General features: G+C 36.3%; 1 protein-coding gene across 2 annotated transcripts in view; it reads left to right on the top strand.

Moving 5' to 3' along the window:
• The window catches only part of LOC129257319 (cadherin-like and PC-esterase domain-containing protein 1), a 53,254-nt gene that overhangs the window by 9,515 nt on the left and 16,065 nt on the right, over positions 1 to 27,674 (top strand). The window contains exons 3-14 of one of the 2 annotated variants that reach the window (XM_064097806.1): positions 2,389 to 2,510; positions 2,909 to 2,941; positions 8,322 to 8,406; positions 9,582 to 9,756; positions 11,033 to 11,210; positions 11,965 to 12,149; positions 13,107 to 13,179; positions 13,591 to 13,755; positions 15,117 to 15,218; positions 18,388 to 18,667; positions 21,931 to 22,114; positions 22,836 to 23,016. In XM_064097806.1, the coding sequence (XP_063953876.1) occupies positions 2,389 to 2,510; positions 2,909 to 2,941; positions 8,322 to 8,406; positions 9,582 to 9,756; positions 11,033 to 11,210; positions 11,965 to 12,149; positions 13,107 to 13,179; positions 13,591 to 13,755; positions 15,117 to 15,218; positions 18,388 to 18,667; positions 21,931 to 22,114; positions 22,836 to 23,016 (1,763 nt within the window). The remainder of the gene's footprint in view (positions 1 to 2,388; positions 2,511 to 2,908; positions 2,942 to 8,321; positions 8,407 to 9,581; positions 9,757 to 11,032; positions 11,211 to 11,964; positions 12,150 to 13,106; positions 13,180 to 13,590; positions 13,756 to 15,116; positions 15,219 to 18,387; positions 18,668 to 21,930; positions 22,115 to 22,835; positions 23,017 to 27,674) is intronic. The other variant, XM_064097807.1, reaches the window with a different exon arrangement.

Consider the following 27,674-nt stretch of genomic DNA (forward strand, 5'->3'; position numbering starts at 1 on the left):
CAATTAGTGGCAATAATTTTTTTTCAGTTATATTATTGATTTACAAAAGAGTTATATGTGCAAAAATTAATACTAACATTAATCATATTTCCAACTTTTTCCAATATATCTCATGCATGCCTGTGTAAGCATCAGTAATTTTGTTGATTGTTTACTAAAGTAGATGTAATTAGTGGAGACTGAAACTGAAATCAGGATGTCTGGTTTGGGGTGGGGTGGATGGGTACTATGACATACTGTGGTTTACAATGTAAATGACCCACAGAGAGAGAAAGTTGTTTCTGAACCTGAATATACTGTCACCTTGTTGTGACCTAATAGTAATGATTGTTAATGGCATAGCAGAGTAAGGAGGGGAACCTTTCAAAGCTCGGTCTGGATATTTTAAATTTCTGTAAGAAATTTTAAAATGTTCCATATTGCATAATGTATAGCATTACACTCACAAACAGACTGTTCAAACTTTTGTGTTATTATTTATTGTATTGAAACTGCAATTATGAACCAGATTTTGACTCAAAATTATCCTTCATCGTCTAGTGAGGTAGAGTTTGTTTAAATTTGAACTAATTCATAAATGTGAAATCATTTGTGAAGGGCTGAAATGTGTTTTATTTCTTGTTCATCTTGTTACATGTATGTTTGTTTGTAATGATTAATAATATGTTTATGATTGTATCTTTCTTGTATGTGTTGCAGCAATCTCTGGTGATATGATTGTATAATATTTCTTGTACGATTTCATAGTGGACCATATTTCTCATGAATTCTGTAATCTGATTGGTCAATTAGTTTGTAAGACAAACCCTTATTTACCTATTTTACTCGGTCACAAAGATTAAACAGGTAACATGAGCCCACATTACCTGTTTGATGTTTAGCTGCTGTTGTTGTTATGTTGTTTTCATTAAGCGCATGCTCTGTGCTGATTTCCACCACGTAATATAAGGCTGTATTACGTGCGTATTCAAGCATCGCGCTGCGCACTACTATTTGCGCATCAATTTCAACGACAATGGCAATCTTTTTACTGTGATCATTGTGATGTCATGAATGACTTTCTTTCAAAGAACACTCTCAAAATGCAGGATTTTGCAATTTCTTTTAGTTCTATTCTATTGATTTCCCCTATTCTGCAATAATATATAAGGATCTACACTTAAAGAGATAAAATCGTTACACTCTGCTTTTTCTTACGAAATACGGGAAATATCTACGTTCTGGTTCCATATTTCCTGTATTACGTGAACAAGCAGGGTATAACTAATATTTCTTGTATGTGTTGCAGCAAACTCTGGTGATATGATTCTATCTTTCTTGTATGTGTTGCAGCAAACTCTGGTGATATGATTCTATCTTTCTTGTATGGGTTGCAGCAAACTCTGGTGATATGATTCTATCTTTCTTGTATGTGTTGCAGCAAACTCTGATTACATGACTTTATCTTTCTTGTATGTGTTGCAGCAAACTCTGATTACATGATTGTATCTTTCTTGTATGTGTTGCAGCAAACTCTGGTGATATGATTGTATTTTTCTGGTATGGGTTGCAGCAAACTCTGGTGATATGATTCTATCTTTCTTGTATGTGTTGCAGCAAACTCTGGTGATATGATTCTATCTTTCTTGTATGGGTTGCAGCAAACTCTGGTGATATGATTCTATCTTTCTTGTATGTGTTGCAGCAAACTCTGGTGATATGATTGTATTTTTCTTGTATGGGTTGCAGCAAACTCTGGTGATATGATTCTATCTTTCTTGTATGTGTTGCAGCAAACTCTGATTACATGATTGTATCTTTCTTGTATGTGTTGCAGCAAACTCTGGTGATATGATTCTATCTTTCTTGTATGTGTTGCAGCAAACTCTGATTACATGATTGTATCTTTCTTGTATGTGTTGCAGCAATCTCTGGTGACATGATTGTATTTTTCTGGTATGTGTTGCAGCAAACTCTGATTACATGATTCTATCTTTCTTGTATGTGTTGCAGCAAACTCTGGTGATATGATTCTATCTTTCTTGTATGTGTTGCAGCAAACTCTGATTACATGATTGTATCTTTCTTGTATGTGTTGCAGCAAACTCTGATTACATGATTGTATCTTTCTTGTATGTGTTGCAGCAAACTCTGGTGATATGATTCTATCTTTCTTGTATGTGTTGCAGCAAACTCTGATTACATGATTGTATCTTTCTTGTATGTGTTGCAGCAATCTCTGGTGACATGATTGTATTTTTCTGGTATGTGTTGCAGCAAACTCTGATTACATGATTGTATCTTTCTTGTATGTGTTGCAGCAAACTCTGATTACATGATTGTATCTCTCTTATATGTGTTGCAGCAAACTCTGATTACATGATTGTATCTTTCTTGTATGTGTTGCAGCAAACTCTGGTGATAAAGACTGGGAAGGCTGGATGATATTACTGTGTTTATCTCTGGGTGAGGCTGATGAGACTGGGTGCCTTCAGAGGTCATCTTTATCTAAATTAGACAAACATCAAAAGGTATGGTAACAAGAAAGTTATCTTTATCACCATTAGATAAACATCAAATGGTATGGTCACCTGAAAGGTAGTGAGACAAACATCAAAATGTGTGGTAGCAAGAAAATCTTTATCATGAATAGAAAAACTAAAAAGTATAGTAGGCAACTCAGTGTTATTTTGTGTCAAAGGTCACCCTTGAAGGTCAAATGGAAAATGATATTGATAATTACAATATCCTACAAATCAAATAAATACAAATGAGCCACATTTTTACATGCCGATTTTAATTCAGTATCATTTAAAAGACTGTTGTTCTACGTTGTGTTATCCATTTTGTCTTCTTGTTCTCATAATATCAGCTTCATGATTGTCTTATGTTGTTTTACTTGTATTGTATTTTTACTTCAACATTTCAGCTTTCAGTAATTCTTCAGAAAAGAGAGTTTTTAGTAAGTTCTTTTACAGAGTCACTCATTTTGTTTGTGGTGGTGAGAATATTTCCAATGCATACCCTTTCTTCTAATGTGGATCTGTTATTATTTTCTTTGCTTTTGCTTCTTTGCTATACCATGAAAATCTGTAGTTTTCTTTTACCATTCCTTTAATTCAAGTAAGTTTGAAAGTTTTATATAATTTTTCACTCTTTACAAAAAATAAATTGTTTGCCTGGCTGATTTAAGAAATTATTTAGGTAATATTATAAAGCTGTTTATACCTATGGTTATTTTGCAAGTAATATGAGTGGATTTTTTTTTATATCAAGGTATAGAAGTAGGGTATAATGAACATACCATTTATTTAAAGTGAATTTTTATGCAAAAAAAGTAAGAAGAAATTTCCACTTGTTAGAGGATATACAATTGACGAGGTGATATTTCAGATAACACGTACTAAAACTGTATGCGATACAGATATTTGATGGTGCTAAATTTAATGGCTATATAGGACATAGATTCTACACGATTCTACACGATTCTACACTGTAAGGTTTTTACTTGCAAAATGGTAGTACTCTCTATCATAATAATGTGATGTCTGGTAATGGTATCTTGTTTTGGTTTGTTTGTTTGGTTTAGTTTGTGTTCTGTAAGTTTTTTTTTTCTTGTTTTTCATGAATGAGGCATATAATCTGTTTGTTGCATTGAATGTATTTTTTGAAACAAAAAATATTGGGAAGTCTTACTTTTTTTTTGTATAATTTTTTTTTTCTCTTTTTTGTTGTTGTTTTCTTGTGGAAATATCTTGGTACTTTCATTTTTCCTTCTTTATTTTTTGCACATTATTTCTCCAGAATAGTATTTACATTCACAAATATCATAATTGCTTTACGTGTGCTGTAATGCTTTTATTATTGGTTTTTGTGCAGCTTGATTTCAAATAAATTTCAATTAGCTATTGCTTCTAAATGACAGGTTTGTATGCTATATAATCTAATGTCAATGTTCTTTGATATTTATTTTATCTTAGGGTGTGGTGGGGGATAGGGATTTGCCATAATTTTAGGGTGAGGCCTTTTAGCCCCTGCCCCTTGAGATCTGTCAGGAAGGTGACACGACATTTGCTCAAGCGACAATTGCTTTTGGCTTTATTTCATCTAAGATTTAGGGTTAAGGTTAGAGTTTTATAGTAGGTTTAGGGTTGGCTTAAGGATAGTAGTAGACCGGCCAAAAGTAAAAAAGTGCTCTAGATAAGGATTCGACGGCAAAATTTGTTAATGCTTGGCATCCCAGCTAAAAGTCTTGAAAAAATACCCAGGAATAGCGTACGGCCGGATGCCAAGCGCAATTTTGCGTGAAAGTGTCATTTTTAGCATAAAAACTGAAAGAATGTCGAAAATCACGCATTTTGATATTTTGACGGATTATCATCATATTTTTAATTATCTTTGATATGAAATTATTTTTATTCAGAGTTACAAATTATAAGTCTCATAAATATGCATTTTAAATTTGAATATTACACACACACATATGGCACAGGGAAACATAAAACCGCGATTTCCTCAAAATAAAAGTTTGTGAAAACTATCAATAGTTTGAAGTTTTTTTACGCAGCTTAAATTCTTCGATTTAACTGCGTTTATCCATCAAATGTATAGTAAATGTCCTAATGTCACAAATATTAAAAGAATTTTCAAGTAAGATGGAAGATATCTCACTTTATGTTACCCGAAAGGAGACAATGTGCATTCTACCAGGTGCGCATTATGAAAGAAAAATTGAAAATACCGTACATTATGTACATAATTACATGTATAAGTACATACTAAAGCGAGTTTTTAATTACATGTATAAGTGCATTCTAAAGCGAGGTTTTAATTGGATAGCACAATTTGTCAATTCTTTGCATCCCAGCTAAAAGTCTTGCGGAAGTTCAGAGGAATAACGTACAGGCGGATGCCAAGCGCAATTTTGCATGAAACTGTCGTTTTTAGTGTAAAATCTGAAAGAATGTCGAAAATCACGCATTTTGATATTTTGACGGATTATTTTAATATTTTTGATTATCTTTGATATGCAATTATTTTTATTCAGAGTTTCATATTGTAAGTCTCATAAATATGTATATCAAATTTGAATATTACACACACACATATGGCACAGGGAAACATAAAACCGCGATTTCCTCCAAATAAAAGTTTGTGAAAACTATCAATAGTTTCAAGTTTCTTACGCAACTTAAATTCTTTGATTTAACTGCGTTTCTCAATCGAATGTATAGTAAATGTCCTAATGCCACAAAAATTAAAAGAATTTTCAAGTAAGATGGAATATATCTCATTTTATGTTATCCGAAAGGAGACAATGTGCATTTTACCAGGCGCGCATTTTGAAAGAAAAATTGAAAATACCGTACATTATGTACATAATTACATGTATAAGTACATACTAAAGCGAGTTTTTAATTACATGTATAAGTACATACTAAAGCGAGTTTTTAATTGAATAGCACAATTTTTCAATTCTTTGCATCCCAGCTAAAAGTCTTGCGGAAATACTGAGGAATAACGTATGGGCGGATGCCAAGTGCACTTTTGCGTGAAAGTATCATATTTAGCGTAAAATCTGAAACACTGTCGAAAATCACGCATTTTGACCTTTTGACGGGATTTGTAAGAAATTGTGATTCCCTTTGATATGCGATCATTTATATTTGGACTTTTAAATTATAAGTCTACTAAATATGCATTTCAATTTGTAATATTAGTTATTACACACACATATATGGCAATATGACATAAAAAATAGTGATTTTACTAAAAATAAAAGTTTGTGAACACTATCAATAGTTCTAAGTTTTTTACAATTTAAATTCTTCGATTTAAATTGTTTCATCTATTGAATATCGATCGTTTCTAATGTCACAAATATTAAATGAATTTTCAAGTAAGATGGAAGATATATTTTCTGAAAGGGGACATGCAAAATTTATCGGGAATGGGGAGGGGGCATTTTGAATGTAAAATTGAAGATACTGTAAATTATTAACATAATTACATGAATAAGTACATACTTAAAACGAGTTACAAAATTTCTGGCCACAACTGCCTCTTCCCCCCGACGAGTCACAACTCATGTAGGGGATGTACCCCTGCCCCCCCCCCCTGGCTTATTTAGTCCTGCTCTGCTATGCATGCAGGCGAGACAAAAATAGGTATTGCCGTGGCAACGGCCATATTTTTTTAGACTTTGATAATCCAATAATTAAAGTAAAATGTAGATTGACAGAGTAGTTTAAAAATGCTAATTTGATCGTTTTATTCATACATGTTTATTTTCTATGCACTAGCATACCTACGGGGGGGGGGGGGGGCAGAGGGGGCAGTTTGCCCCCCTGACGAGTCCCAACCCATGCAAAAGACGTATCCATGCCCCCCCCCCTGACGAGCTTGAAGACTTTTTTTTGCTTGTCAAATTTTTTGGCCGACGGTTTTGCCCCCCCCCCTGTGGAAAATCCTAGGTACGCTACTGTTTCTATGATTTTGGATATAGATATTCCTACAAAATTAATATTACCATGGTAACGGCAAATTAAATATCAGACCTATTTATGAATATCGCCACAGGTAGATTTACGTTCAGCACCAATTAATTCGCGGAAATAGCAAGAAGATCGAACTCTACAAAAGTAAACATAATCCTATATACTATCATGACGAGTATCGCACTGATTAATATTAGTATGTGCAATATAGATGTAATATTGTGCGCTGTTTGTATTTTATCAGAAATGCGCATCCGATAAATGTACATTGTTATCTTTCGCATATATAACATAAAATGATATATCTTGCATCTTATTTCAATATTTGTTTTCACTATATGTGCCATGACAACAATTATTATGTATTTATTCGGTTAGCGCTAAAATTGACGAAATTGAGATGCAGAACACAAACATTATACTATTGATAGTTTTCACAAACTATTATTTTTAATAAATCACAATTTTATATTTCATATTGCTATATATGTGTGTGTAATATTCCAAATTGAAATGCATATTTACTAGACTTATAATTTCAAACTCTGAATAAAAATAATTCCATATCAAAGATAATCAAAAATATGATGATAATCCGTCAAAATATCAAAATGCGTGATTTTCGACATTCTTTCAGATTTCACGCAAAAAATGATACTTTCACGCAAAAGTGCACTTGGCATCCGCCCGTACGTTATTCCTCAGTATTTCCGCAAGAATTTGAGCTGGGATGCAAAGAATTGACAAATTGTGCTATTCAATTAAAAACTCGCTTTAGTATGTACTTATACATGTAATTATGTACATAATGTACGGTATTTTCAATTTTTCTTTCAAAATGCGCGCCTGGTAAAATGCAAATTGTCTCCTTTCGGATAACATAAAATGAGATATATTCCATCTTACTTGAAAATTCTTTTAATTTTTGTGGCATAAGGACATTTACTATACATTTGATTGAGAAACGCTTTTAAATCGAAGAATTTAAGTTGCGTAAAAAACTTTAAACTATTGATAGTTTTCACAACCTTTTATTTAGAGGAAATCGCGGTTTTATGTTTCCCTGTGCCATATGTGTGTGTGTAATATTCAAATTTGAAATGCATATTTATGAGACTTATAATTTGAAACTCTGAATAAAAATAATTTCATATCAAAAGATGATAAAAAATATTAAAATAATCCGTCAAAATATCAAAATGCGTGATTTTCGACATTCTTTCAGATTTTACGCTAAAAATGACAGTTTCACGCAAAATTGCGCCTGGCATCCGGCTGTACGCTATTCCTGGGTATTTTTCAAGACTATTAGCTGGGATGCCAAGCATTAGCAAGCATTAACAAATTTTGCCATCCAAAGTATAAAAAATCGTTTTGGCCGGTCTACTATAGGGTATAGTGTTAATCCAGGGTTGAAGTTGGTCATTCCATTTATAGTGTGGGGAATTTACAGCGGAGCAATTGTCGCTGGAGCAAATGTCATGGAACTGTATTAAAGGGATTGCACCAAACATTAGCACTCAGATCGCCCACGACCTTATACATGTATCTCCAAAACTGGAGGTATTTTATGAAAATTGCTTTTACTTAATTAAGATAATTTGTGTGATTACTATATGGAATCATACATGTACTTCCTACTTCAGCTCCCTAAATAAAGCACTAAGTAAGGCTTTGCATATCATTGTTAGATCAATAGTTGTGTGTAATTTCTATTCGTTACTTCTACATTAATTGATAGGCAGCCATCAATGACTCCTTTCTGCTATCATTTAATACCGTTGCAGTTTTCGTATCATTCTGCTATTGTTAAACATTTATCATCACTATTTTGTTTTATTTTAGATTAATAGAATACCAGGAATGAAAGATGTTCTTTGGAGGAAGGATGCTTTCTGTTATACTACAAATGAAGCTCGTAAGATTCCAAGTAAGTTTTTATACTAATCTGGAAAATTTTACAAACTTTAACAGATTTTGACAGAGTGATATGGAGTTAAATTCACTGTTACATTCATGAGGTCCTAATATCTTGATGACATAATTTTAACCACCATTCAATTATTGTGACTTAAAAGTCCCAGTGGAAGTAAAAAATGAACACGTGAAGCTTCACTTCTTTGCATATTTAATATGTATTCCTATCTACCAAGAAATGAAAGTCCTTCTAGGAGAAGTTCACCCTGGTAACAAGTTGGTTTCAATAAAATGGAAAAAAAAATTTTTGGGAAAATATTGGTGAAGGTTTGATGAATAATCAAAAGTGATTTGGACAGAAGATATATCATCAAATACATCATTGTATTCCTCCTCCTAGCATAAGAAAAATATTTGTATTCATCATGTTGCATTAAAATTTGGATATATGGTAAACATGGAGGCTGCTTGCATATAACGTCACAAATCAGGATGAACTTTCCCTTTAAACATCATCTTGATGAATGTTAAGTGAAACAAAGTAGAAAATAAGTTTGATTGTAAATATTGGAATGTGATGAGTAATGATTATACATCACTGATATGATTGAATGTACTCCCTTAATTTATCTATAAATGTTCTTTCAATATTGATTGTTCTATAGGGCAATTATTATCTTTTATTTTGCTGGAAGAACCATAAAGAGATACTCTGTATTTTAATAGATTAAGTGGCATAGTTCATTGTTATGATAATGTGCTGAATCTTTTAACTCATTCACTGCTTAACCTTTTCAGTTAAACCCAAATCGGAAAGCATACATTTTTTTTGTATTCAGCTCTACCTATACATTTGCCAATAAAAAGAAAATGTTTGTATTATTTTAGGTATTTTATATGAAAAGTTATTCTTGCCCACCCATAACCTTTGAAAGTGTTCTTTATTGGATAAAGCAGAAGATTTTTTAACCAGAATTCTTATCAATCCAGTGCTTAACATGCAGGATATGAATAAAAATTATGATTATGATAAGGATAATGACTAACAGTATTTGTATTGTGCAAATAGCATTTTGAGATATAGGAAAACAAAATGATCACCGTTTATATTTGCCTTGTAATTGATGATAAGTTGATGCAATGACTTAATTATCCTCTTATATTATAATTGTTTTCCATTGATATTAGGTGTAAGAAGAAGTGATGTTGCTCCAATGTGTTGGGTATTACCAGCACAGTTTGATGAGTTTATGATGACAGCTGATGCTATGGGTAGTGATGTAAGATGGGTCTTTAAACCAACAGTTGGTGGGATACAGGTCCTTCAACCAACAAGAGATAAAGATTATGAAAGAATTAAGCAGTGAGTTTATAATTAATAACATGGTGTATTTTTTCATTCATAGTAAGGAGTATTTTTTTTTATATGGGCCGATAAAATTTGTCACTAGGTCAGAGATCCATTTGCATGGTGGGTATTAGAGACAGGGTTGAACAATGATATGGAATACAGAAAATAATTTTCCTGGTATCGCATCGCAATTTGCCCCACATTTTTGAAAGACTGCTATGCATAAAGTCTTTTGTATAGCATATTTTTACATAGGACTGTACATTACTTAGTTGAGAGCTTTTCTCTTATGACCAAATATGCTATGCAAATTTGTAAAGCAAAATTATTCCCTGGAATGAATGAAAAAATATGATTAACTTGATGATATTGAAATGGAATAAACACAATTCTTTAGAGAGGGAATAACATGAACAGATATATGTTTGTTTTTTTTTTTGGGGGGGGGGAGGGGGGTTGATGTTAAATAGTTTGCATGAGAGATGTAGACAAATGATAGAAGTGATGTATGATTGGACAAGGATGTGGCATTTCATCCAATGAATAAAATGTTAAAGGATAAGTCCACCCCAATAAAAACTTGATTTGAATAAAAAGAGAAAAATTCAACAAGCATAACACTGAAAATTTCATCAAAATCGGATGTAAAATAAAAAAGTTATGGCATTTTAAAGTTTCGCTTCATTTCACAAAACAGTTATATGCACATCTCGGTCGGTATGCAAATGAGGAACTGGTGACATCACTCACTCACTATTTCTTTTGTATTTTATTATATGAAATATGAAATATTTTAATTTTCTCGTCATTGTCATGTGAAATGAAGTTTCATTCCTCCCTGAACACGTGGAATTCCATTATTTTAACATTTTGTGCTTCAGGCAAGGAGGTCCTAATCGTCAAATTCGTAAAAATTGAAATATTGTAAAATTCAAACCATAAAAAACAAAAGAAATAGTGAGTGAGTGATGTCATCGACTCTCTCATTTGGATGTAACTGGCTCGTTCATATAACTATTTTGTTTAAAATAAGCGAAACTTTGAAATGTCATAACTTTCTTATTTTACATCCGATTTTGATGAAATTTTCAGCATCGTGCTTGTCTGATTTTTCTCTATTGATTCAAATCAACATTTTTCTGAGGTGGACTTGACCTTTAATGTCATTCGGTAGGTAAAGAGAGATTTTGGGAAGGCTCTGTAACGACTATCCTCGAAAGAAATCAAAACATTCTTCTTTCAGAATCATATATATTTTTTTTAATTTATTTACCCATCTTATTGACAGATATCGTAGTGAAAGAGCAGTTGTGCAGCAGTACATACCCAATCCTCTTCTTATATTTGGTTCACCTATTAATATTCGTGCATATGTGTTAGTGACATCAATCAATCCATTGAGAGCTTATATTCATTCTCAAGGATTAGTATTCTTCAGACATGATTACCAGAAAGGATTTAGCAAGGTAAGTCAAAGTGATAATTATTTTAATCAGTGGATTCACAATAGAGTGCGCCATTTATCGGTTGCAGTGGACAGGGTGAAATTCCCAATGCCTCATTGGAAAGAGTCGACATCTGTTGGATACGCTAGTGCTAGAGTGCATGCATGCATGCGATTATTCAGCGCTGGCCAACACGGGTCGACCGGATATGCTGTTTACAAGGTCCAAGATGTGGGAAAGAAATTTTCCTGCATATTTCTGTGCAAAATTTAGACCGTTTGTGGTCAATTCTAGCCATATGGTTGTCATTTTTGAAACATCAGTCACATTACAGTAAACTAGCTCTGTGCGCTGTCTGTGCGCTATATCGATCACGAAGTGAGACAATTGGCCTGTTCGCTGCAACCAATAAATGGTGCACCATATTGTGAATCCACCGAATTACAACATTAGCTTTCATTTTCTTAAGCAAGAAATTTTTATTGTGCTGCACTTGACCTAGGTGAAGTAGCTGGCATGAATAATGATTTCTTTCAGAATGGACATTTTTAATGACCCCTCAAATCGTTGCATTTTTCATAAAATCATTTAATACTAATTGTTTTGAGTCAAGTGGATTCCCTACTCATTAATTAACTACATCTGAAGTGTCCAGGATTAATTGTGATTGTGTACTAGCAATTGTAAGCTAATTCGAGATGCATCAAAATAAATATGTTCAATATTTTAGTCAGTATGTTTGATAAAGCAAAATTTTGTCTCATTTTTTATTCAGATTCCAAGCAGAACATGGTCCTTATCTCAATTCCGACAGTATTTATTACAAAGCTATGGATCTGAGGTCGCTTACACAGCATTTCAGAACCTTGATACTGTGATAACAGAAACACTTCTTGTATCAGAGCCATCACTGGTTACTGATTTCTCACAGTTCTTCCACCCTTGGGAACAGCCATATAGGTATGATGTATTTCTTATCATTGAGATAAACATTAAATGAAAAATAAAGATAAGGTGAGAATTCATGCCTTACAGCATCCATTATCTTAGATCAGTCATATCAACAACAATGAACTGATATCAATCAGTTAAATATTTGATCAAATCACAATGAATCAGTATTCAAAATTCTTCGTAATGGTAGCAGTACTTTGTAATAGTAGAAGTAGTAGTAGAAGTAGTAGTAGTAGTAGTAGTAGTAGTAGTAGTAGTAGTAGTAGTAGTAGTAGTAGTAGTAGTAGTAGTAGTAGTAGTAGTAGTAGTAGTAGTAGTAGTAGTAGTAGTAGTAGTAGTAGTAGTAGTAGTAGTAGTAGTAGTAGTAGTAGTAGTAGTAGTAGTAGTAGTAGTAGTAGTAGTAGTAGTAGTAGTAGTAGTAGTAGTAGTAGTAGTAGTAGTAGTAGTAGTAGTAGTAGTAGTAGTAGTAGTAGTAGTAGTAGTAGTAGTAGTAGTAGTAGTAGTAGTAGTAGTAGTAGTAGTAGTAGTAGTAGTAGTAGTAGTAGTAGTAGTAGTAGTAGTAGTAGTAGTAGTAGTAGTAGTAGTAGTAGTAGTAGTAGTAGTAGTAGTAGTAGTAGTAGTAGTAGTAGTAGTAGTAGTAGTAGTAGTAGTAGTAGTAGTAGTAGTAGTAGTAGTAGTAGTAGTAGCAGCACAATGTAGAAGTAGTAGTAGTAGAAGTAGTACAATGTAGAAGTAATAGTAGTAGTAGTACAATGTAGAAGTAATAGTAGTAGTAGTAGTAGTAGTAGCAACAGTTGTTCACAGTAGTTTTATTTCATTGACAGTACATATGAAACTAATGTGCATATGGTCTTTATTTTAATGGGAAGTGATATTGTGGTGCTTTTTGAAGTCATTCCATTGCTATTTGTTATAGATCTTCACACTGTTTTAAACATTATATTCCATTACCATCCATTATAGATGTTCACATTGTTTCCAACTCCTTGGGTTTGACATCATTTTCAATTCTACATTTCATCCCATTATTATAGAGGTGAGTGTATAAAAGATATTCTTAAAACTTTTTGCATATTTACATTGAAACATAATCATAACATAACATGTAGAAAGATGCCACACTTAGCTTTATCACTTGGTAAGGAACATTTGTATTCTCATATAAAAATAAAACAAAACTTGTGTAGCATTTTTTTTTTTCCTTTGCCTTGTTTATATTGTGTCGTTGTTTATCTTGTAGAGAATGAACATGTCAAGTCAGTGCAATCACATAAACAGATTAGAAGGGGGATGGGAGGAAAGGGAAGGGAGGGGGGGGGGGCATCATGAAATTTCCTTGAATAATTAATTGATGTAGTGTCAAATGCCTTTGCAATACTGATACTTTTAATCAGTATTATGATTCTTTTAAGCTTAATATTGATATTATATTAACCTTATGCAACAGGTGACTGGGCAACCTCATCTTCAGTTTAGTGATGCTGATCAACAATGGAATAGTAATATCATCAAACAAACAACTGTAGATGAGTCTATATCATTACTATTTTCTACTAAGAGAGTTGCAAGACATGTCTCAGATGTACTTGATAAGCTTCATATTGGAATTCAGGTAATTATAAACATAACCACAACCAAGATTTAGATTTTGTCTCGTCTGCATAGTGGCTGCAGCAATGCTGAAGTTGAAATCTTAACCAAGGTTAAGTTTTTGAAATGTCATCATAATTTTGAAAGTATTTTAGGATCCATTTCATGAAAAGTGGATATAATGCTAATAAAATATCTCTGATCATTCAACCCTAGTTTCAGGTTACATGATCAATGTCAAAGATCATTAACCCTAAAATGGCCGGGGGGGGGGGGGTTGAATCAACCCCCCCCTCAACATTTTCTGCGATCATTCCGCTGCGCGAAATTTTTTGACCGCGCCACTCGCAGAGTTTATACTTTTAAGTCTCGCGCATCTTTTGAGACCAAATTTACGACGCCCGCGTACGCGGTTCCAAAATTACGCAACATTTTGTAAGTGCATGTCAGACCAAAAATTGTTCCAAAACGTGATTTTGTGTACAAAGTCAATGCAAATTGAGTTTTCTCATCTTATTCATAAAGATATGATTATTTTTACTTTAAACAGCTGAAATCAATTGATTTTAGCATAATTATGCTTCAAAAAGGTTGTGCAATAAATCTGGTGAAAAAAATACAGAAAAACAAAAGGTTGAAAAACAGAGAAATACATAAGAAATTCATAAAACAATAAAATACATAAGAAATTGATTTCCAAACCGAAGTTTTTTTCAAGTGCGATTGTTAAGAATGCTACAAAGAATATTTTTACCAAAAATTAGCATTCTAGGAGCTTTATTTAGTGAATTAGAGCAAAAAGTATGATTTATGCATAAATTAGCATAATTAATTCATATAAAATAAAATCTCATTATTTTGGAAAATTTTACCATACAGCCTTGTAGATTACATCGCACACTACCAGCGTGCAAAATTTTGCGGCGCTCGCGTGATCGGCGGCCGAGATCTCAGGGGGGGGGTAGAATCAACCCCCCCCCCCCCCCCCGGCCACAGAACAGCCAAAAAAGCCCGGCCTAGTTAGGTTTAAGGATCGATGAACTTAGTATTTTTCTATTGTATGAATGGTATTTTTTATGAATAATTATTCATCTTAGTATTAGTTGTTTTCAAAGTCAGCGCTGCTTCTATATTGAATTGTGTAATGCAGGTGAGACTGCAAGAGGAATTCTATTTGTTATTCCTTGGTAACTGCATTCGTACATATGTTGATGCATTTGTTTAATTTTGTGTTTTTGCTTTACATTTGTATGGATCTTGTCAGTTCTTTTGTATGTATGATAATATCAAAGATAATGTTATGGCATTTTTTGCATTCCTTTAGTATATATGATTCTAACCTGAAAGTACTTTTAATGAGGTATGTTTGAATCTTATTGACAGAGATTTGGATGCAATAAAACCAAGTTCTGTTTGACTGATGGAGATCTAGACTTCTTACTAATATCAAGAAGAGAGCAACTTTCTATGGGGAGCTTTAAACCAGTGAGTGCTTATTATCACCTCATCATGTCAGGAATTATTTAAAATTTGAACAAATTTATTCTCATGAAAGGATAATAGGGCATAAAATGTACAATATCAAAGCTATCTTAATCATCTATACCAAATGCAAGATGGGGTGTAACAAATACATATGTTATTGTTAAAATCAAAATATCAAAGGCCAAATTCTTAGACTCGCAAATTACTACTAAGTATGTTCCTTATAAATGTGCATTGTCTGATAAGTGATAATCATGGAATTGATTTTTGACATTAACTCTGTCACCAATTGGTACTGTATGATGTTTATTTTGCTCAGTATTATCCCCCTTAAGGACGTTCCACAGTTATGTTTGTGCGCATCATGATCTGCGCATATTTTACACTCTGCGCGCTGACGTCACAATGGATGAACTGGTGATTTAACCCACTAGCTGAAGGTAATGTGAGCTGAGTTTTCTCCTTATCTGCTCTAACTTCAGATCTGATGTGCTATTTTATGAAGCTAATAAACTAGAATTATTCCATGGACCATTTTTTTTATTCCTCTACAATTTCAAAATAGTTTCTCTGTAGTGCTGCAAAGTATGATGAATATGACCCCGAGTTTCATAATGGAAAAGTGGTTCGGAATTTTTCCTCACATAGATACAAAGCTTTTGGCGCGTTTTCGGGTGTTTTAAGAAGCAAATTTGCTCTAATAAGAGTGCTGATAGTTTGAAAACAAGCACATGAACCCATATTTTTTTATGTTTGCACCTCTTTGGTATCCCTTCCTCTACAACTTTGCAAAGTTTGGTGAAAATGACATGGGTTTTGACTAAAGTGCAGCATTTCTTTTACTTTTCAAGTTTGTTATTGAAATTTGAAATGTTTGACGTTGAGTATCATTCCCGCAATTTCTGAGAACTAAGAGTGTTGTTAGACTTTAATGAGCAAACAATTGACAGCAATATGAATAAATTATCCATCTTACGGATACAATTGTTAATCATATTACAAAATTTGATGAAATCTTCATGGATTTTGACTGAGTAATATAGCTTTAAACTCATTGTTGTGATCTCGTGAGGTCTAAATATGCCAAATACTTTTGGATGCACAATTCTTAAGAACATCCATTTTGGGTTAACTTTGAAGCTCTATAGCAAAAAATCAAGCACATGGACCCATGTTAATTTTTGTATATTTGGAATATTCAGGTGCTAAAGTATCTTTGTGCAAAGTATGATGAAAATGACATGGATTTTCAATGTTTGGGAGCAAGACTGCCGAACTACTCGCATTTTAGACGGTATATCAACAGACTTTTGCTTGTTTTCAACGCATTTTGGGCTGTTTCAAGCCAACTCGCAATATTTTGGACAGTGATAATTTTAGGCATAACTACGGAACCATTCGTATTTTAGACATTTTGGACGGTATCATCAGACTTTTACTTGTTTTCGGCGCATTTTGGGCTGTTTCAAGCCGACTCGCAATATTTTGGACACTGATAATTTTAGGCAGAACTACGGAACCATTCGTATTTTAGACATTTTGGACGGTATCATCAGACTTTTACTTGTTTTCGGCGCATTTTGGGCTGTTTCAAGCCGACTCGCAACATTTTGGACACTGATAGTTTAAAAACGAGCACATGGACCTCACATTTTTAATATTTCTACGTCTTCAGAATATATTCCTCTACAAATTCAGAGAGTATGATGAAAATGACATGGATTTTGAATGTTTGGGAGCAGAACTACGGAACCATTCTTATTTTAGACATTTTGGACGGTATCATCAGACTTTTACTTGTTTTCGGCGCATTTTGGGCTGTTTCAAGCCGACTCGCAACATTTTGGACACTGATAGTTTAAAAACGAGCACATGGACCTCACATTTTTAATATTTCTACGTCTTCAGAATATATTCCTCTACAAATTCAGAGAGTATGATGAAAATGACATGGATTTTGAATGTTTGGGAGCGAAATACGGGACCATTCGCATTTTAGACGGTATTACTAGACTTTTGCACGTTTTCGGGGCATTTAGGCGATTTTCAAGCCAACTCGCAACAGTTTGGACCCTGATAATTAAAAAACGAGCACATGGACTCATGGACTCTATATTTTAAATATTTCAACGGCTTCAAAATATATTCCTCTACAAATCTAGAGAGTATGATGAAAATGACATGGATTTTGAATGTTTGGGAGCGAACTACGGAACCATTCGCATTTTAGACGGTATTATTAGACTTTTGCACGTTTTCGGCGCATTTTAGGCGATTTTCAAGCCAACTCGCATCACTTTGGACACTCATAGTTAAAAAACGAGCACATGGACCCCATATTTTTAACTTCCCTACACCTTCGATATGCATTCCTCTACAATTTAGCAGAATTTGATGAAAATGACATGGATTTTGAAAAAAGTGCTGCTTACAAAATACTTTTTTAAATTTTTGAATAGATTTACGTCTTTGAAGATTTGTTTTTTCCGAGTTTTTGCACCATTTTTGCCAAATGAGGGCGCTGCTGACTCCAAATAGATATAGTTTTACCAATTAAAAGACTTTCCCTTACTTTGGTATCTACTAAGTCACATATTCTGAAAGTTTGATGAAGTTTGATGCGTTATCCACTGAGTAAAGATGACTTAAACTCATTTGGTGAATTCGTGAGGTCTAAGAGAGGCATAATTCTCTTGATTGCGCAACATTTCATATCATTCAAATACGGCGACTTTGAAGACCCGTAGAAAAAAAATAAGCACATGAACCTATATTATTTTTTGCATTTTCATAATGTATAGATACCAAAGTAACTCTCTGCAAAATTTGGTGAAAATTAAATGGACTTCATTTTAACTGTGGAACGTCCTTAAATGGAGTGACAAGTTTCACCTCACTTTCAGACAGTGCATTATTACAATTATTCATCCAACAAAATAGTTTTAATTTTAGTAACAAATTGTAAAGAAAATTGAATAAATATTTTGTTTAATGAGAACAGACACAATGCAATATCATGTTTTCCAAATGTTGCTCATTCTAGTGATGGTGACAAGAACAACTGTCTTTTTTTCAGGACCAAACATACATTCAAGAAAGATGTCCAGTGAAGGCTCATTGTTGAATACGATGTTTGTATAAAGTTTATATTTCATTTGTTTATATATAGCTGTACCCGTCAGCAGACATTTGGAAGTATAACCATCTCATCCAAGAAATAGAACATTTGAAATCATCTCAAATCAGACAAGATGATACCTTATCTCCTCCTCCTATTACTCATTCTACAAGAGAGCTTCATCCTATACTTGTTGCTATGGAAACCATGTATCATCAGGCAGACAGGGAAGTGTTGGATGAATTAAGAGATGATGGTGGTATACTAGTCAAGAATATACATGGTCTTGATCAAAGAAGAAGTGAAATGAAAGGACCAAGGTGTAGTGAAGGTGAGTCTATATATTTTGAGTAACTTTATATTGAGTCAAATAAGTTACATTTATATGATATTCACATTCTTTAGGCTTGTTATCCATGGTTCTATCATAGTCGGATCCAGATTTGAGAAAAGTAGACTGCCTTAGGCAAATCATGATAACAGTGAATCAAGAATCAAGAAGTGTTTTAACATAATTTGAGGGCTCTGAGTCCAAATATGCTGTTTGCCAAACCTTAATTTTATGTTAAAAATCCTTACTTCAATATGTTTAAAGGGTCAAGCAATACATTAGGAAATTTACAGGGACAGTCAATGGTCCTGTGTGTCCAAAATTCCAATATGGCCTCAGAAAAAGGAGTCAAAGATGGCTGCTTATACTTAATAATGGACATAGTTCATTTAGAATCCCCCCGGGAGATAAGATTTTGGTGTCTACTCTATGCTTTCAAGGGTTGAATAATACTTTTGGATTAGTTTCAATGGTATGAAGCTGTCCATTTTCCCTAAATCCTCAAAGATTGCTTCTAAAATGAATCTCATCACTTCAAATAGTTATAGTTATGTGAAGAAAAAAAAAATTAGTGTCTATGCTATTGTGGTTTGAAGGCTCAAATAATAAATCGGGACAAGTAACAAGGATGGTCAGTGTTCCTTTTTGTCTAAAAAATCCAAAGTGACTTCTAAGATTGCGCAAAAATGACTGTAAGCTTGTTCTCTTCTCAAGAATCCTTTCAATAGTCCTAAGCACTTAAAATAACATGTCTTGAAGTAAGTTTTTATGGTACTTTTTAGGTAAAAGTGAACCCCATTTTAAAGTTTTTGTATCAATGGTGGCCAATTTGAATGCAATTTTGCGAGCCTACTTCAATTTTTGGACAAAATTTACAACAGCGTATCCCTGCAATTCATCTTAACTTATATTATTTGATTATTTACTTTAATTTTTGGAGTTGACTGCCATTTTGGACACCATCTTGGATTTCCAGGTACCCTGGATGACCTTGTTTTTTAAACTATAACCTCTCTCAATAGATTTTGTTTAACCCTAAGTTTCATGAAATAGATACTTATACCCTAAAACTTATGACATTTCAAAAACTTAACCTTGGTTAAGATTTGATGTTGGAAAGGCGACATCCATGTCTTGCTTCTGCTATGCAAATGACGAAAAAATGGCGAACATTAGGTTGAAGTTATGATGTGATTTTGCCATGCAGCATCGCTCAAAAATTATCAAATATTTGGCCATATTATTTATTAATCAGCAGCTGTGAAAATTAATCTACTTTTCCCCTTTCTTAAATTTCAACATATAACATTTATTTTATTACTTTTACATGTCATTTTGTTATAGCCATTGTTATTGTATATATTTTGTATTTTACCTTGTACAGAATTTCGCAATTCAGCCTTCGGCTGCGATGAAGTTTTCTTAATAAACCATTTCAATTTCAATTTTTAAAAAATCGTAGCATCCATCTTAGAATTAAAGATGGCTGAAGAATCAATCATATGCTTTATGTTTGCAACCCTAGCTATCAAAAATATAGCATAGACCCTAATTTCTGAAATATAATCTCCTATAGATATTGTTTAATAGGGGAAACCGCATTCAAAATGCTGCCATGTGGTTTTTTGCCGATTTGAGGATGAAAACGTTGGAATCAAGTTTGGCAAACAGCATTTTTGTCTCACCTGCATAGCAAAGTGAGACTATAGGCGCCGCTTTTCCGACGGCGGCGGCGGCATCAACACCAAATCTTAACCTGAGGTTAAGTTTTTGAAATGACAGCATAACTTAGAAAGTATATGGACCTAGTTCATGAAACTTGGCCATAAGGTTAATCAAGTATTACTGAACATCCTGCCTGAGTTTCATGTCACATGACCAAGGTCAAAGGTCATTTAGGGTCAATGAACTTGGACCATGTTGGGGGAATCAACATCAAAATCTCAACCTAAGGTTAAGTTTTTGAAATGTCATCATAACTTAGAAAATATATGGACCTAGTTCATGAAACTTATACATAAGGTTAATCAAGTATCACTGAACATTCTTGCATGAGTTTCACGTCACATGACCAAGGTCAAAGGTCATTTAGGGTAAATGAACTTTGGCCGAATTGGGGGTATCTTTTGAATTACCATCATAACTTTGAAAGTTTATGGATCTGATTCATGAAACTTGGACATAATAGTAATCAAGTATTACTGAACATCCTGTGCAAGTTTCAGGTCACATGATCAAGGTCAAAGGTCATTTAGGGTCAATGAACTTTGGCCAAATTGGGGTATTTGTTGAATTACAGCCATAACTTTGAAAGTGTGTTGGTCTAGTTCATAAAACCTGGACATAAGAGTAATCAAGTATCACTGAACATCCTGTGCACATTTAAGGTCACATGACCAAGGTCAAAGGTCAATGAACTTTGGCCATAATGGGAGTATCTGTTGAATTACCATCATAACTTTGAAAGTTGATGGATCTGACTCTTGAAACTTGGACATAAGACTAATCAAGTATCACTAAATATCCTGTGTGAGTTTCAGGTCACATGATCAAGGTCAAAGGTCATGTAAGGTCAATGAACGTTGGCCACGTTGGGGGTATTTGTTGAATTGCCATCATATCTCTATAAGTGTATTGGTCTAGTTCATAAAACTTGGAAATGAGAGTAACCAAGTATCACTGAACATCTTGTGCGAGTTATAGTAGTTTTCAAAGTCAGCACTGCTGCTATATTGAATCGCGTGATGCAGGTGAGACCGCTAGAGGCATTCCACTTGTTTGTATTCAGCACTCCTGAATTACCTTAAAACGATTGATAAATCAGCATTAACACAAAACTTTTTCTGAACACATTTTTTAAAATCTGGACCTTACTATTAAATACTGTAATATTAGTGCTGTATATAATGATAATAAATATGTGTATCAGATTTATTTATGCTAATTTTTTTTTTAAAACATCTTCAGATTTTGCTTCTTGTACTCAATTATGTGAATGTCCAATATTAATTTATCCATGTCTAATGAACATCCAATATTTCGTTATCATTTTTTTTTTTTTTTTTGGTGGGGGGGGGGGGAGTGTGGCGTCTCTTAAAATAATCAGTGATGGTCTAATGAATATATCATGTAATGTGTGTCTTCTTCAGATGAATATATCATGTAATGTGTGTTTTCTTCAGATGAATATATCATGTAATGTGTGTCTTCTTCAGATCCCAGTACCATGATGGTCTAATGAATATAATGTGTGTCTTCTTCAGATCCCAGTACCATGCACTTACTCTCTTCCATCAGAACCTGGCCATTTCTAAACATGACCTTTGACCCTCAGCAGACTGAATATTATATCGAGGTTGCTTATGATCAGATAGTAATACAGATTGGAGCATATGCAATGAGCTGTGATTGTGAGGCTAGGTTAGAAGACAAGTATGGAGTAGCAAGGTTTGTAATACGTTCTTTACTGCAAGAAGGATATACTGTATTCAAAGTTCATGTCTCTCCTATATTATCTTTGAAATAGATAGAGAATTAGTTCTTTTTTATTTAAGTGAATTATTACCATTTGTACTTGATCATTGTCAATGAGTGAAGACAATATTTGAATATCAATCAGTCCTATTAAAAAAAAAAAACTATGGTTTTATCAATCTGTTTGTTGTTACTAGTACAAATTGAATTTAAAATCCTTGAATTGCATTATTGAAGAATTTCAAGTAAAAATCATTTTAATCTCATAAATTGATCTTCTGTCATTACTTTTCATTTATTTGTAGTCAGTTACTTCAGAACTCTCTTCATAATTATTTACTGATATTCTGTGCATTTCTGGCTTGCATTGGGAGTTGGCAAAATTTGGTAGATATCAAATACTCAAAATAATTTTCAATCTTTTGTTTTGAATCTTTACTCTGAAGTTTAAATTATTACTTCTCTGGGAATTTTTCAAAAAAGTTGTTGGCACTGACAAATTTTCAATATCTGAAAGTTACCACAGTATCAGTCAAATACCTGTGCTTATCAGCCAATCAAATCCAAGGAAAGTTCAGATCTGACAACTTATTAGACAAATAGGAAACTCTCTTGTTTTTTCAACATCTTTTGATAATTCTTCTACAGTATGAAAATAAAAAATTAATGTGTATATATGTTTTATCTCACATAGGCCTGTGAATTTTACTGTGGGTCTTGGAAAGAATCGTATCAGCATCTTTGTAGTAGACATCACCCATTCAACACCATGGGTCCTTGGTGAATATACTCTTTATATACAAAGACATCACTACAGGACCAATTTGATATCCCTTGATGTTGAAGATAGACAAGCTGTCTGTACACTAGTCCAGGTTTGAACTATTTTGTAATAATGTAGTAGATGTAGAAATTGTCTGAATTTTTAAAATTCAGTTTTCCCTGTTGAATGGGGTGGACAGATTCTTCCCACATCAATGGCAGTGGCCCTATCCACCCCCTCTCCTCTACTTGTCATGATGCAGTGCATCCTCTATCCACCCCCCCCCCTCCTCTACATGATGCAGTGCATCCTCTATCCACCCCCCCCCCCTCCTCTACTTGTCATGATGCAGTGCCAGAGCTTCCAAGTCTCCCGGATCCTGCGGGAGAATACTGGATTGCGATCCAATCTCCCGTTCTCCCGACCCCATGCTAAAATCTCCCGGATAATCAGATTTTTAGGTGTTAAATTGTAAAATTCATACAAACGACTGTCTTACGAGTCTAGCATGTTCAACTCCCTATTCACCCACGTGGAACTACATGTATCACATTTTCATTTTACCCAGTAGCTTTTACCAGTTTTTGTATAATCGTACATTGATTTCCAATGTAAATGAAGATAATTTTACTGAACGAATTTTACCCTGCCTGGTCCCCAGCCGGCCGCGCCAGGTGGCTGTGCAAGGGAAGTTCACGATCACGGCATTTTTCGTAAGCTTGTGTGCGCTTTATTCGAGCTGAAACTGTGGATCAACGGTGGGATTTACAAGTGGATTACTATTATAATAATTTTATTGACAATCCTGAAGAACAGAAGCAAAGTGGAGATTTTTTCCGCCTACTTTCACTTGGGTTGATCAGATTCGGACATTTTCTCTTTCGTGAGTGAGCTGGCCTGGCGGCGCTGGCTGGCTGAGCTATGCGATCATGCGAAGTGACCATGGAGATAGAGTCATCCAAGACCAAAAAACTTAGAAGACAAAATACTTTTCGAAGTATAAAGATAATTTTAAAGCGGAATGGGACTGTGTGACAATTTTCACAGGAATACCTCAGTCAGAGACTTTAAACAGGCCACATATAATAAGTCTTTACAGGGCCAGGCCAGGCAAGCTCATTTACCATGTTTACCACAGCAGCTACTGCAGCCCCTTCCCCCTCTGGACAATTAAAGGTATTTTCATGTTGAATGCATTCTTTTATGAATTATTTAAAAAATCTACTGCATTGCCTGAAGTATATATTTAGTCAATGACAATTCATGAAATCTCTATTGACTGTGCATTTAAAAAAGTTTTGATGGTTTAGACAGCTGTCATTTACTATCAAATGTTGTTTCTTAATGTGTTTTGCTACCCAAAACTCCCATCCGTGGGACAACGTTCCGCCGCTCCCTCACAAGATATTACCTCCGCGAAATCTACTGGATTCTATCTTCCCAATGTTGGCAGCTCTGCAGTGCATCCTCTATCCACCCCCCCCCTCCTCTACTTGTAATGATGCAGTGCATCCTCTTTCCACCCCCCCTCCTCCTCTACATGTCATGATGCAGTGCATCCTCTATCCACCCCCCCCCCTCCTCTACTTGTCATGATGCAATGCATCCTCTATCCACCCCCCCCCTCCTCTACTTGTCATGATGCAGTGCATCCTCTACCCACCCCCCCTCCTCCTCTACTTGTCATGATGCAGTGCATCCTCTATCCACCCCCCTTCCTCCACTTGTCATGATGCAGTGTATCCTCTATCCACCCCCCTCTACTTGTCATGATGCAGTGCATCCTCTATCCACCCCCCTCCTCCACTTGTCATGATGCAGTACATCCTCTATCCACCCCCCACCCCTCCTATACTTGTCATGATGCAGTGCATCCTCTATCCACCCCCCTCCTCTACTTGTCATGATGCAGTGCATCCTATATCCACCCCACCCCTCTACTTGTCATGATGCAGTGCATCCTCTATCCACCCCCCCTCCTCCACTTGTCATGATGCAGTGCATCCTCTATCTACCCCCCCTCCTCTACTTGTCATGATGCAGTGCATCCTCTATCCACCCCCCTCCTCCTCTACTTGTCATGATGCAGTGCATCCTCTATCCACCCCCCCCCCTCTTCTACTTGTCATGATGCAGTGCATCCTCTACCCCCCCCTCCTCTACTTGTCATGATGCAGTGCATCCTCTATTCCCCCCCCCTCCTCTAATTGTCATGATGCAGTGCATCCTCTATCCACCCCCCCTCCTCTACTTGTCATGATGCAGCGCATCCTCTATCCATCCCCCCCCCCCTCTACTCGTCATGATGCAGTGCATCCTCTATCCACCCCCCTCCTCTACTTGTCATGATGCAGTGCATCCTCTATCCACCCCCCCCTCTACTTTTCATGATGCAGTGCATCCTCTACCATCCCCCCTCCTCTACTTGTCATGATGCAGTGCATCCTCTATCCACCCCACCCCCTCCTCTACATGTTATGATGCAGTGCATCCTCTATCCACCCCCCCCCTCCTCTACTTGTCATGATGCAGTGCATCCTCTATCCACCCCCTCCTCTACTCGTCATGATGCAGTACATCCTCTATCCACCCCGCCCCCTCCTCTAATTGTCATGATGCAGTGCATCCTCTATCCACCCCCCTCTACTTGTCATGATGCAGTGCATCCTCTATCCACCCCCCTCCTCTACTTGTCATGATGCAGTGCATCCTCTATCCACCCCCCTCTACTTGTCATGATGCAGTGCATCCTGTACCCCCCCTCTCCTCTACTTGTCATGATGCAGTGCATCCTCTATCCACCCCCCCCCCCTCTACTTGTAATGATGCAGTGTATCTTCTATCCACCCCCCCTCCTCCTCTACTTGTCATGATGCAGTGCATCCTCTATCCAACCCCCCCCCTCTTCTACTTGTCATGATGCAGTGCATCCTTTATCCACCCCCCCTCCTCTACTTGTCATGATGCAGTGCATCCTCTACCCCCCCTCCTCTACTTGTCATGATGCAGTGCATCCTCTATCCACCCCCCTCTACTTGTCATGATGCAGTGCATCCTCTATCCACCCCCCTCCTCCACTAGTCATGATGCAGTGCATCCTCTATCCACCCCCCTCCTCTACTTGTCATGATGCAGTGCATCCTCTATCCACCCCACCCCCTCCTCTACATGTTATGATGTAGTGCATCCTCTATCCACCCCCCCCCTCCTCTACTTGTCATGATGCAGTGCATCCTCTATCCACCCCCCCCTCCTCCTCTACTTGTCATGATGCAGTGCATCCTCTATCCACACCCCCCCCCCCTCTTCTACTTGTCATGATGCAGTGCATCCTCTACCCCCCCTCCTCTACTTGTCATGATGCAGTGCATCCTCTATTCCCCCCCCCCTCCTCTACTTGTCATGATGCAGTGCATCCTCTATCCACCCCCTCCTCTACTTGTCATGATGCAGTGCATCCTCTATCCACCCCCCCCCCCCTCTACTCGTCATGATGCAGTGCATCCTCTATCCACCCCCCCTGCTCTACTTGTCATGATGCAGTGCATCCTCTATCCACCCCCCCCCTCCTCTACTTGTCATGATGCAGTGCATCCTCTATCCACCCCCCTCCTCTACTCGTCATGATGCAGTGCATCCTCTATCCACCCCCCCCCCTCCACTACTTGTCATGATGCAGTGCATCCTCTATCCACCCCCTCCTCTACTTGTCATGATGCAGTGCATCCTCTATCCACCCCACCCCCTCCTCTACTTGTCATGATGCAGTGCATCCTCTCCCCCCCCCCTCCTCTACTTGTCATGATGCAGTGCATCCTATATCCACCCCACCCCCTCCTCTACATGTTATGATGCAGTGCATCCTCTATCCACCCCCCCCCTCCTCTTCTTGTCATGATGCAGTGCATCCTCTATCCACCCCCTCTACTTGTCATGATGCTGTGCATCCTCTATCCAACCCCCCCCCCCCTCTACTTGTCATGATGCAGTGCATCCTCTATCCACCCCCCCCCTCCTCTACTTGTCATGATGCAGTGCATCCTCTCCCCCCCCCCTCCTCTACTTGTCATGATGCAGTGCATCCTATATCCACCCCACCCCCTCCTCTACATGTTATGATGCAGTGCATCCTCTATCCACCCCCCCTCCTCTTCTTGTCATGATGCAGTGCATCCTCTATCCACCCCCTCTACTTGTCATGATGCAGTGCATCCTCTACCCCCCCCCCTCTCCTCTACTTGTCATGATGCAATGCATCCTCTATCCACCCCCCCCCCTCTACTTGTAATGATGCAGTGTATCCTCTATCCACCCCCCCTCCTCCTCTACTTGTCATGATGCAGTGCATCCTCTATCCACCCCCCCCCCCTCTTCTACATGTCATGATGCAGTGCATACTCTACCCCCCTCCTCTACTTGTCATGATGCAGTACATCCTCTATCCACCCCCCACCCCTCCTATACTTGTCATGATGCAGTGCATCCTCTATCCACCCCCCCCCCCTCTACTTGTCATGATGCAGTGCATCCTCTATCCACCCCCCCCCCTCCTCTACTTGTCATGATGCAGTGCATCCTCTATCCACCCCCCCTCCTCTACTTGTCATGATGCAGTGCATCCTCTATCCACCCCCCCCCCTCTACTCGTCATGATGCAGTGCATCCTCTATCCACCCCCCCTCCTCCTCCACTTGTCATGATGCAGTGCATCCTCTATCCACCCCCCTTCTACTTGTCATGATGCAGTGCATCCTCTATCCACCCCCCCTC

The sequence above is a fragment of the Lytechinus pictus genome, chromosome 3 (assembly GCF_037042905.1).
Source record: "Lytechinus pictus isolate F3 Inbred chromosome 3, Lp3.0, whole genome shotgun sequence".
Taxonomy (NCBI): domain Eukaryota; kingdom Metazoa; phylum Echinodermata; class Echinoidea; order Temnopleuroida; family Toxopneustidae; genus Lytechinus; species Lytechinus pictus.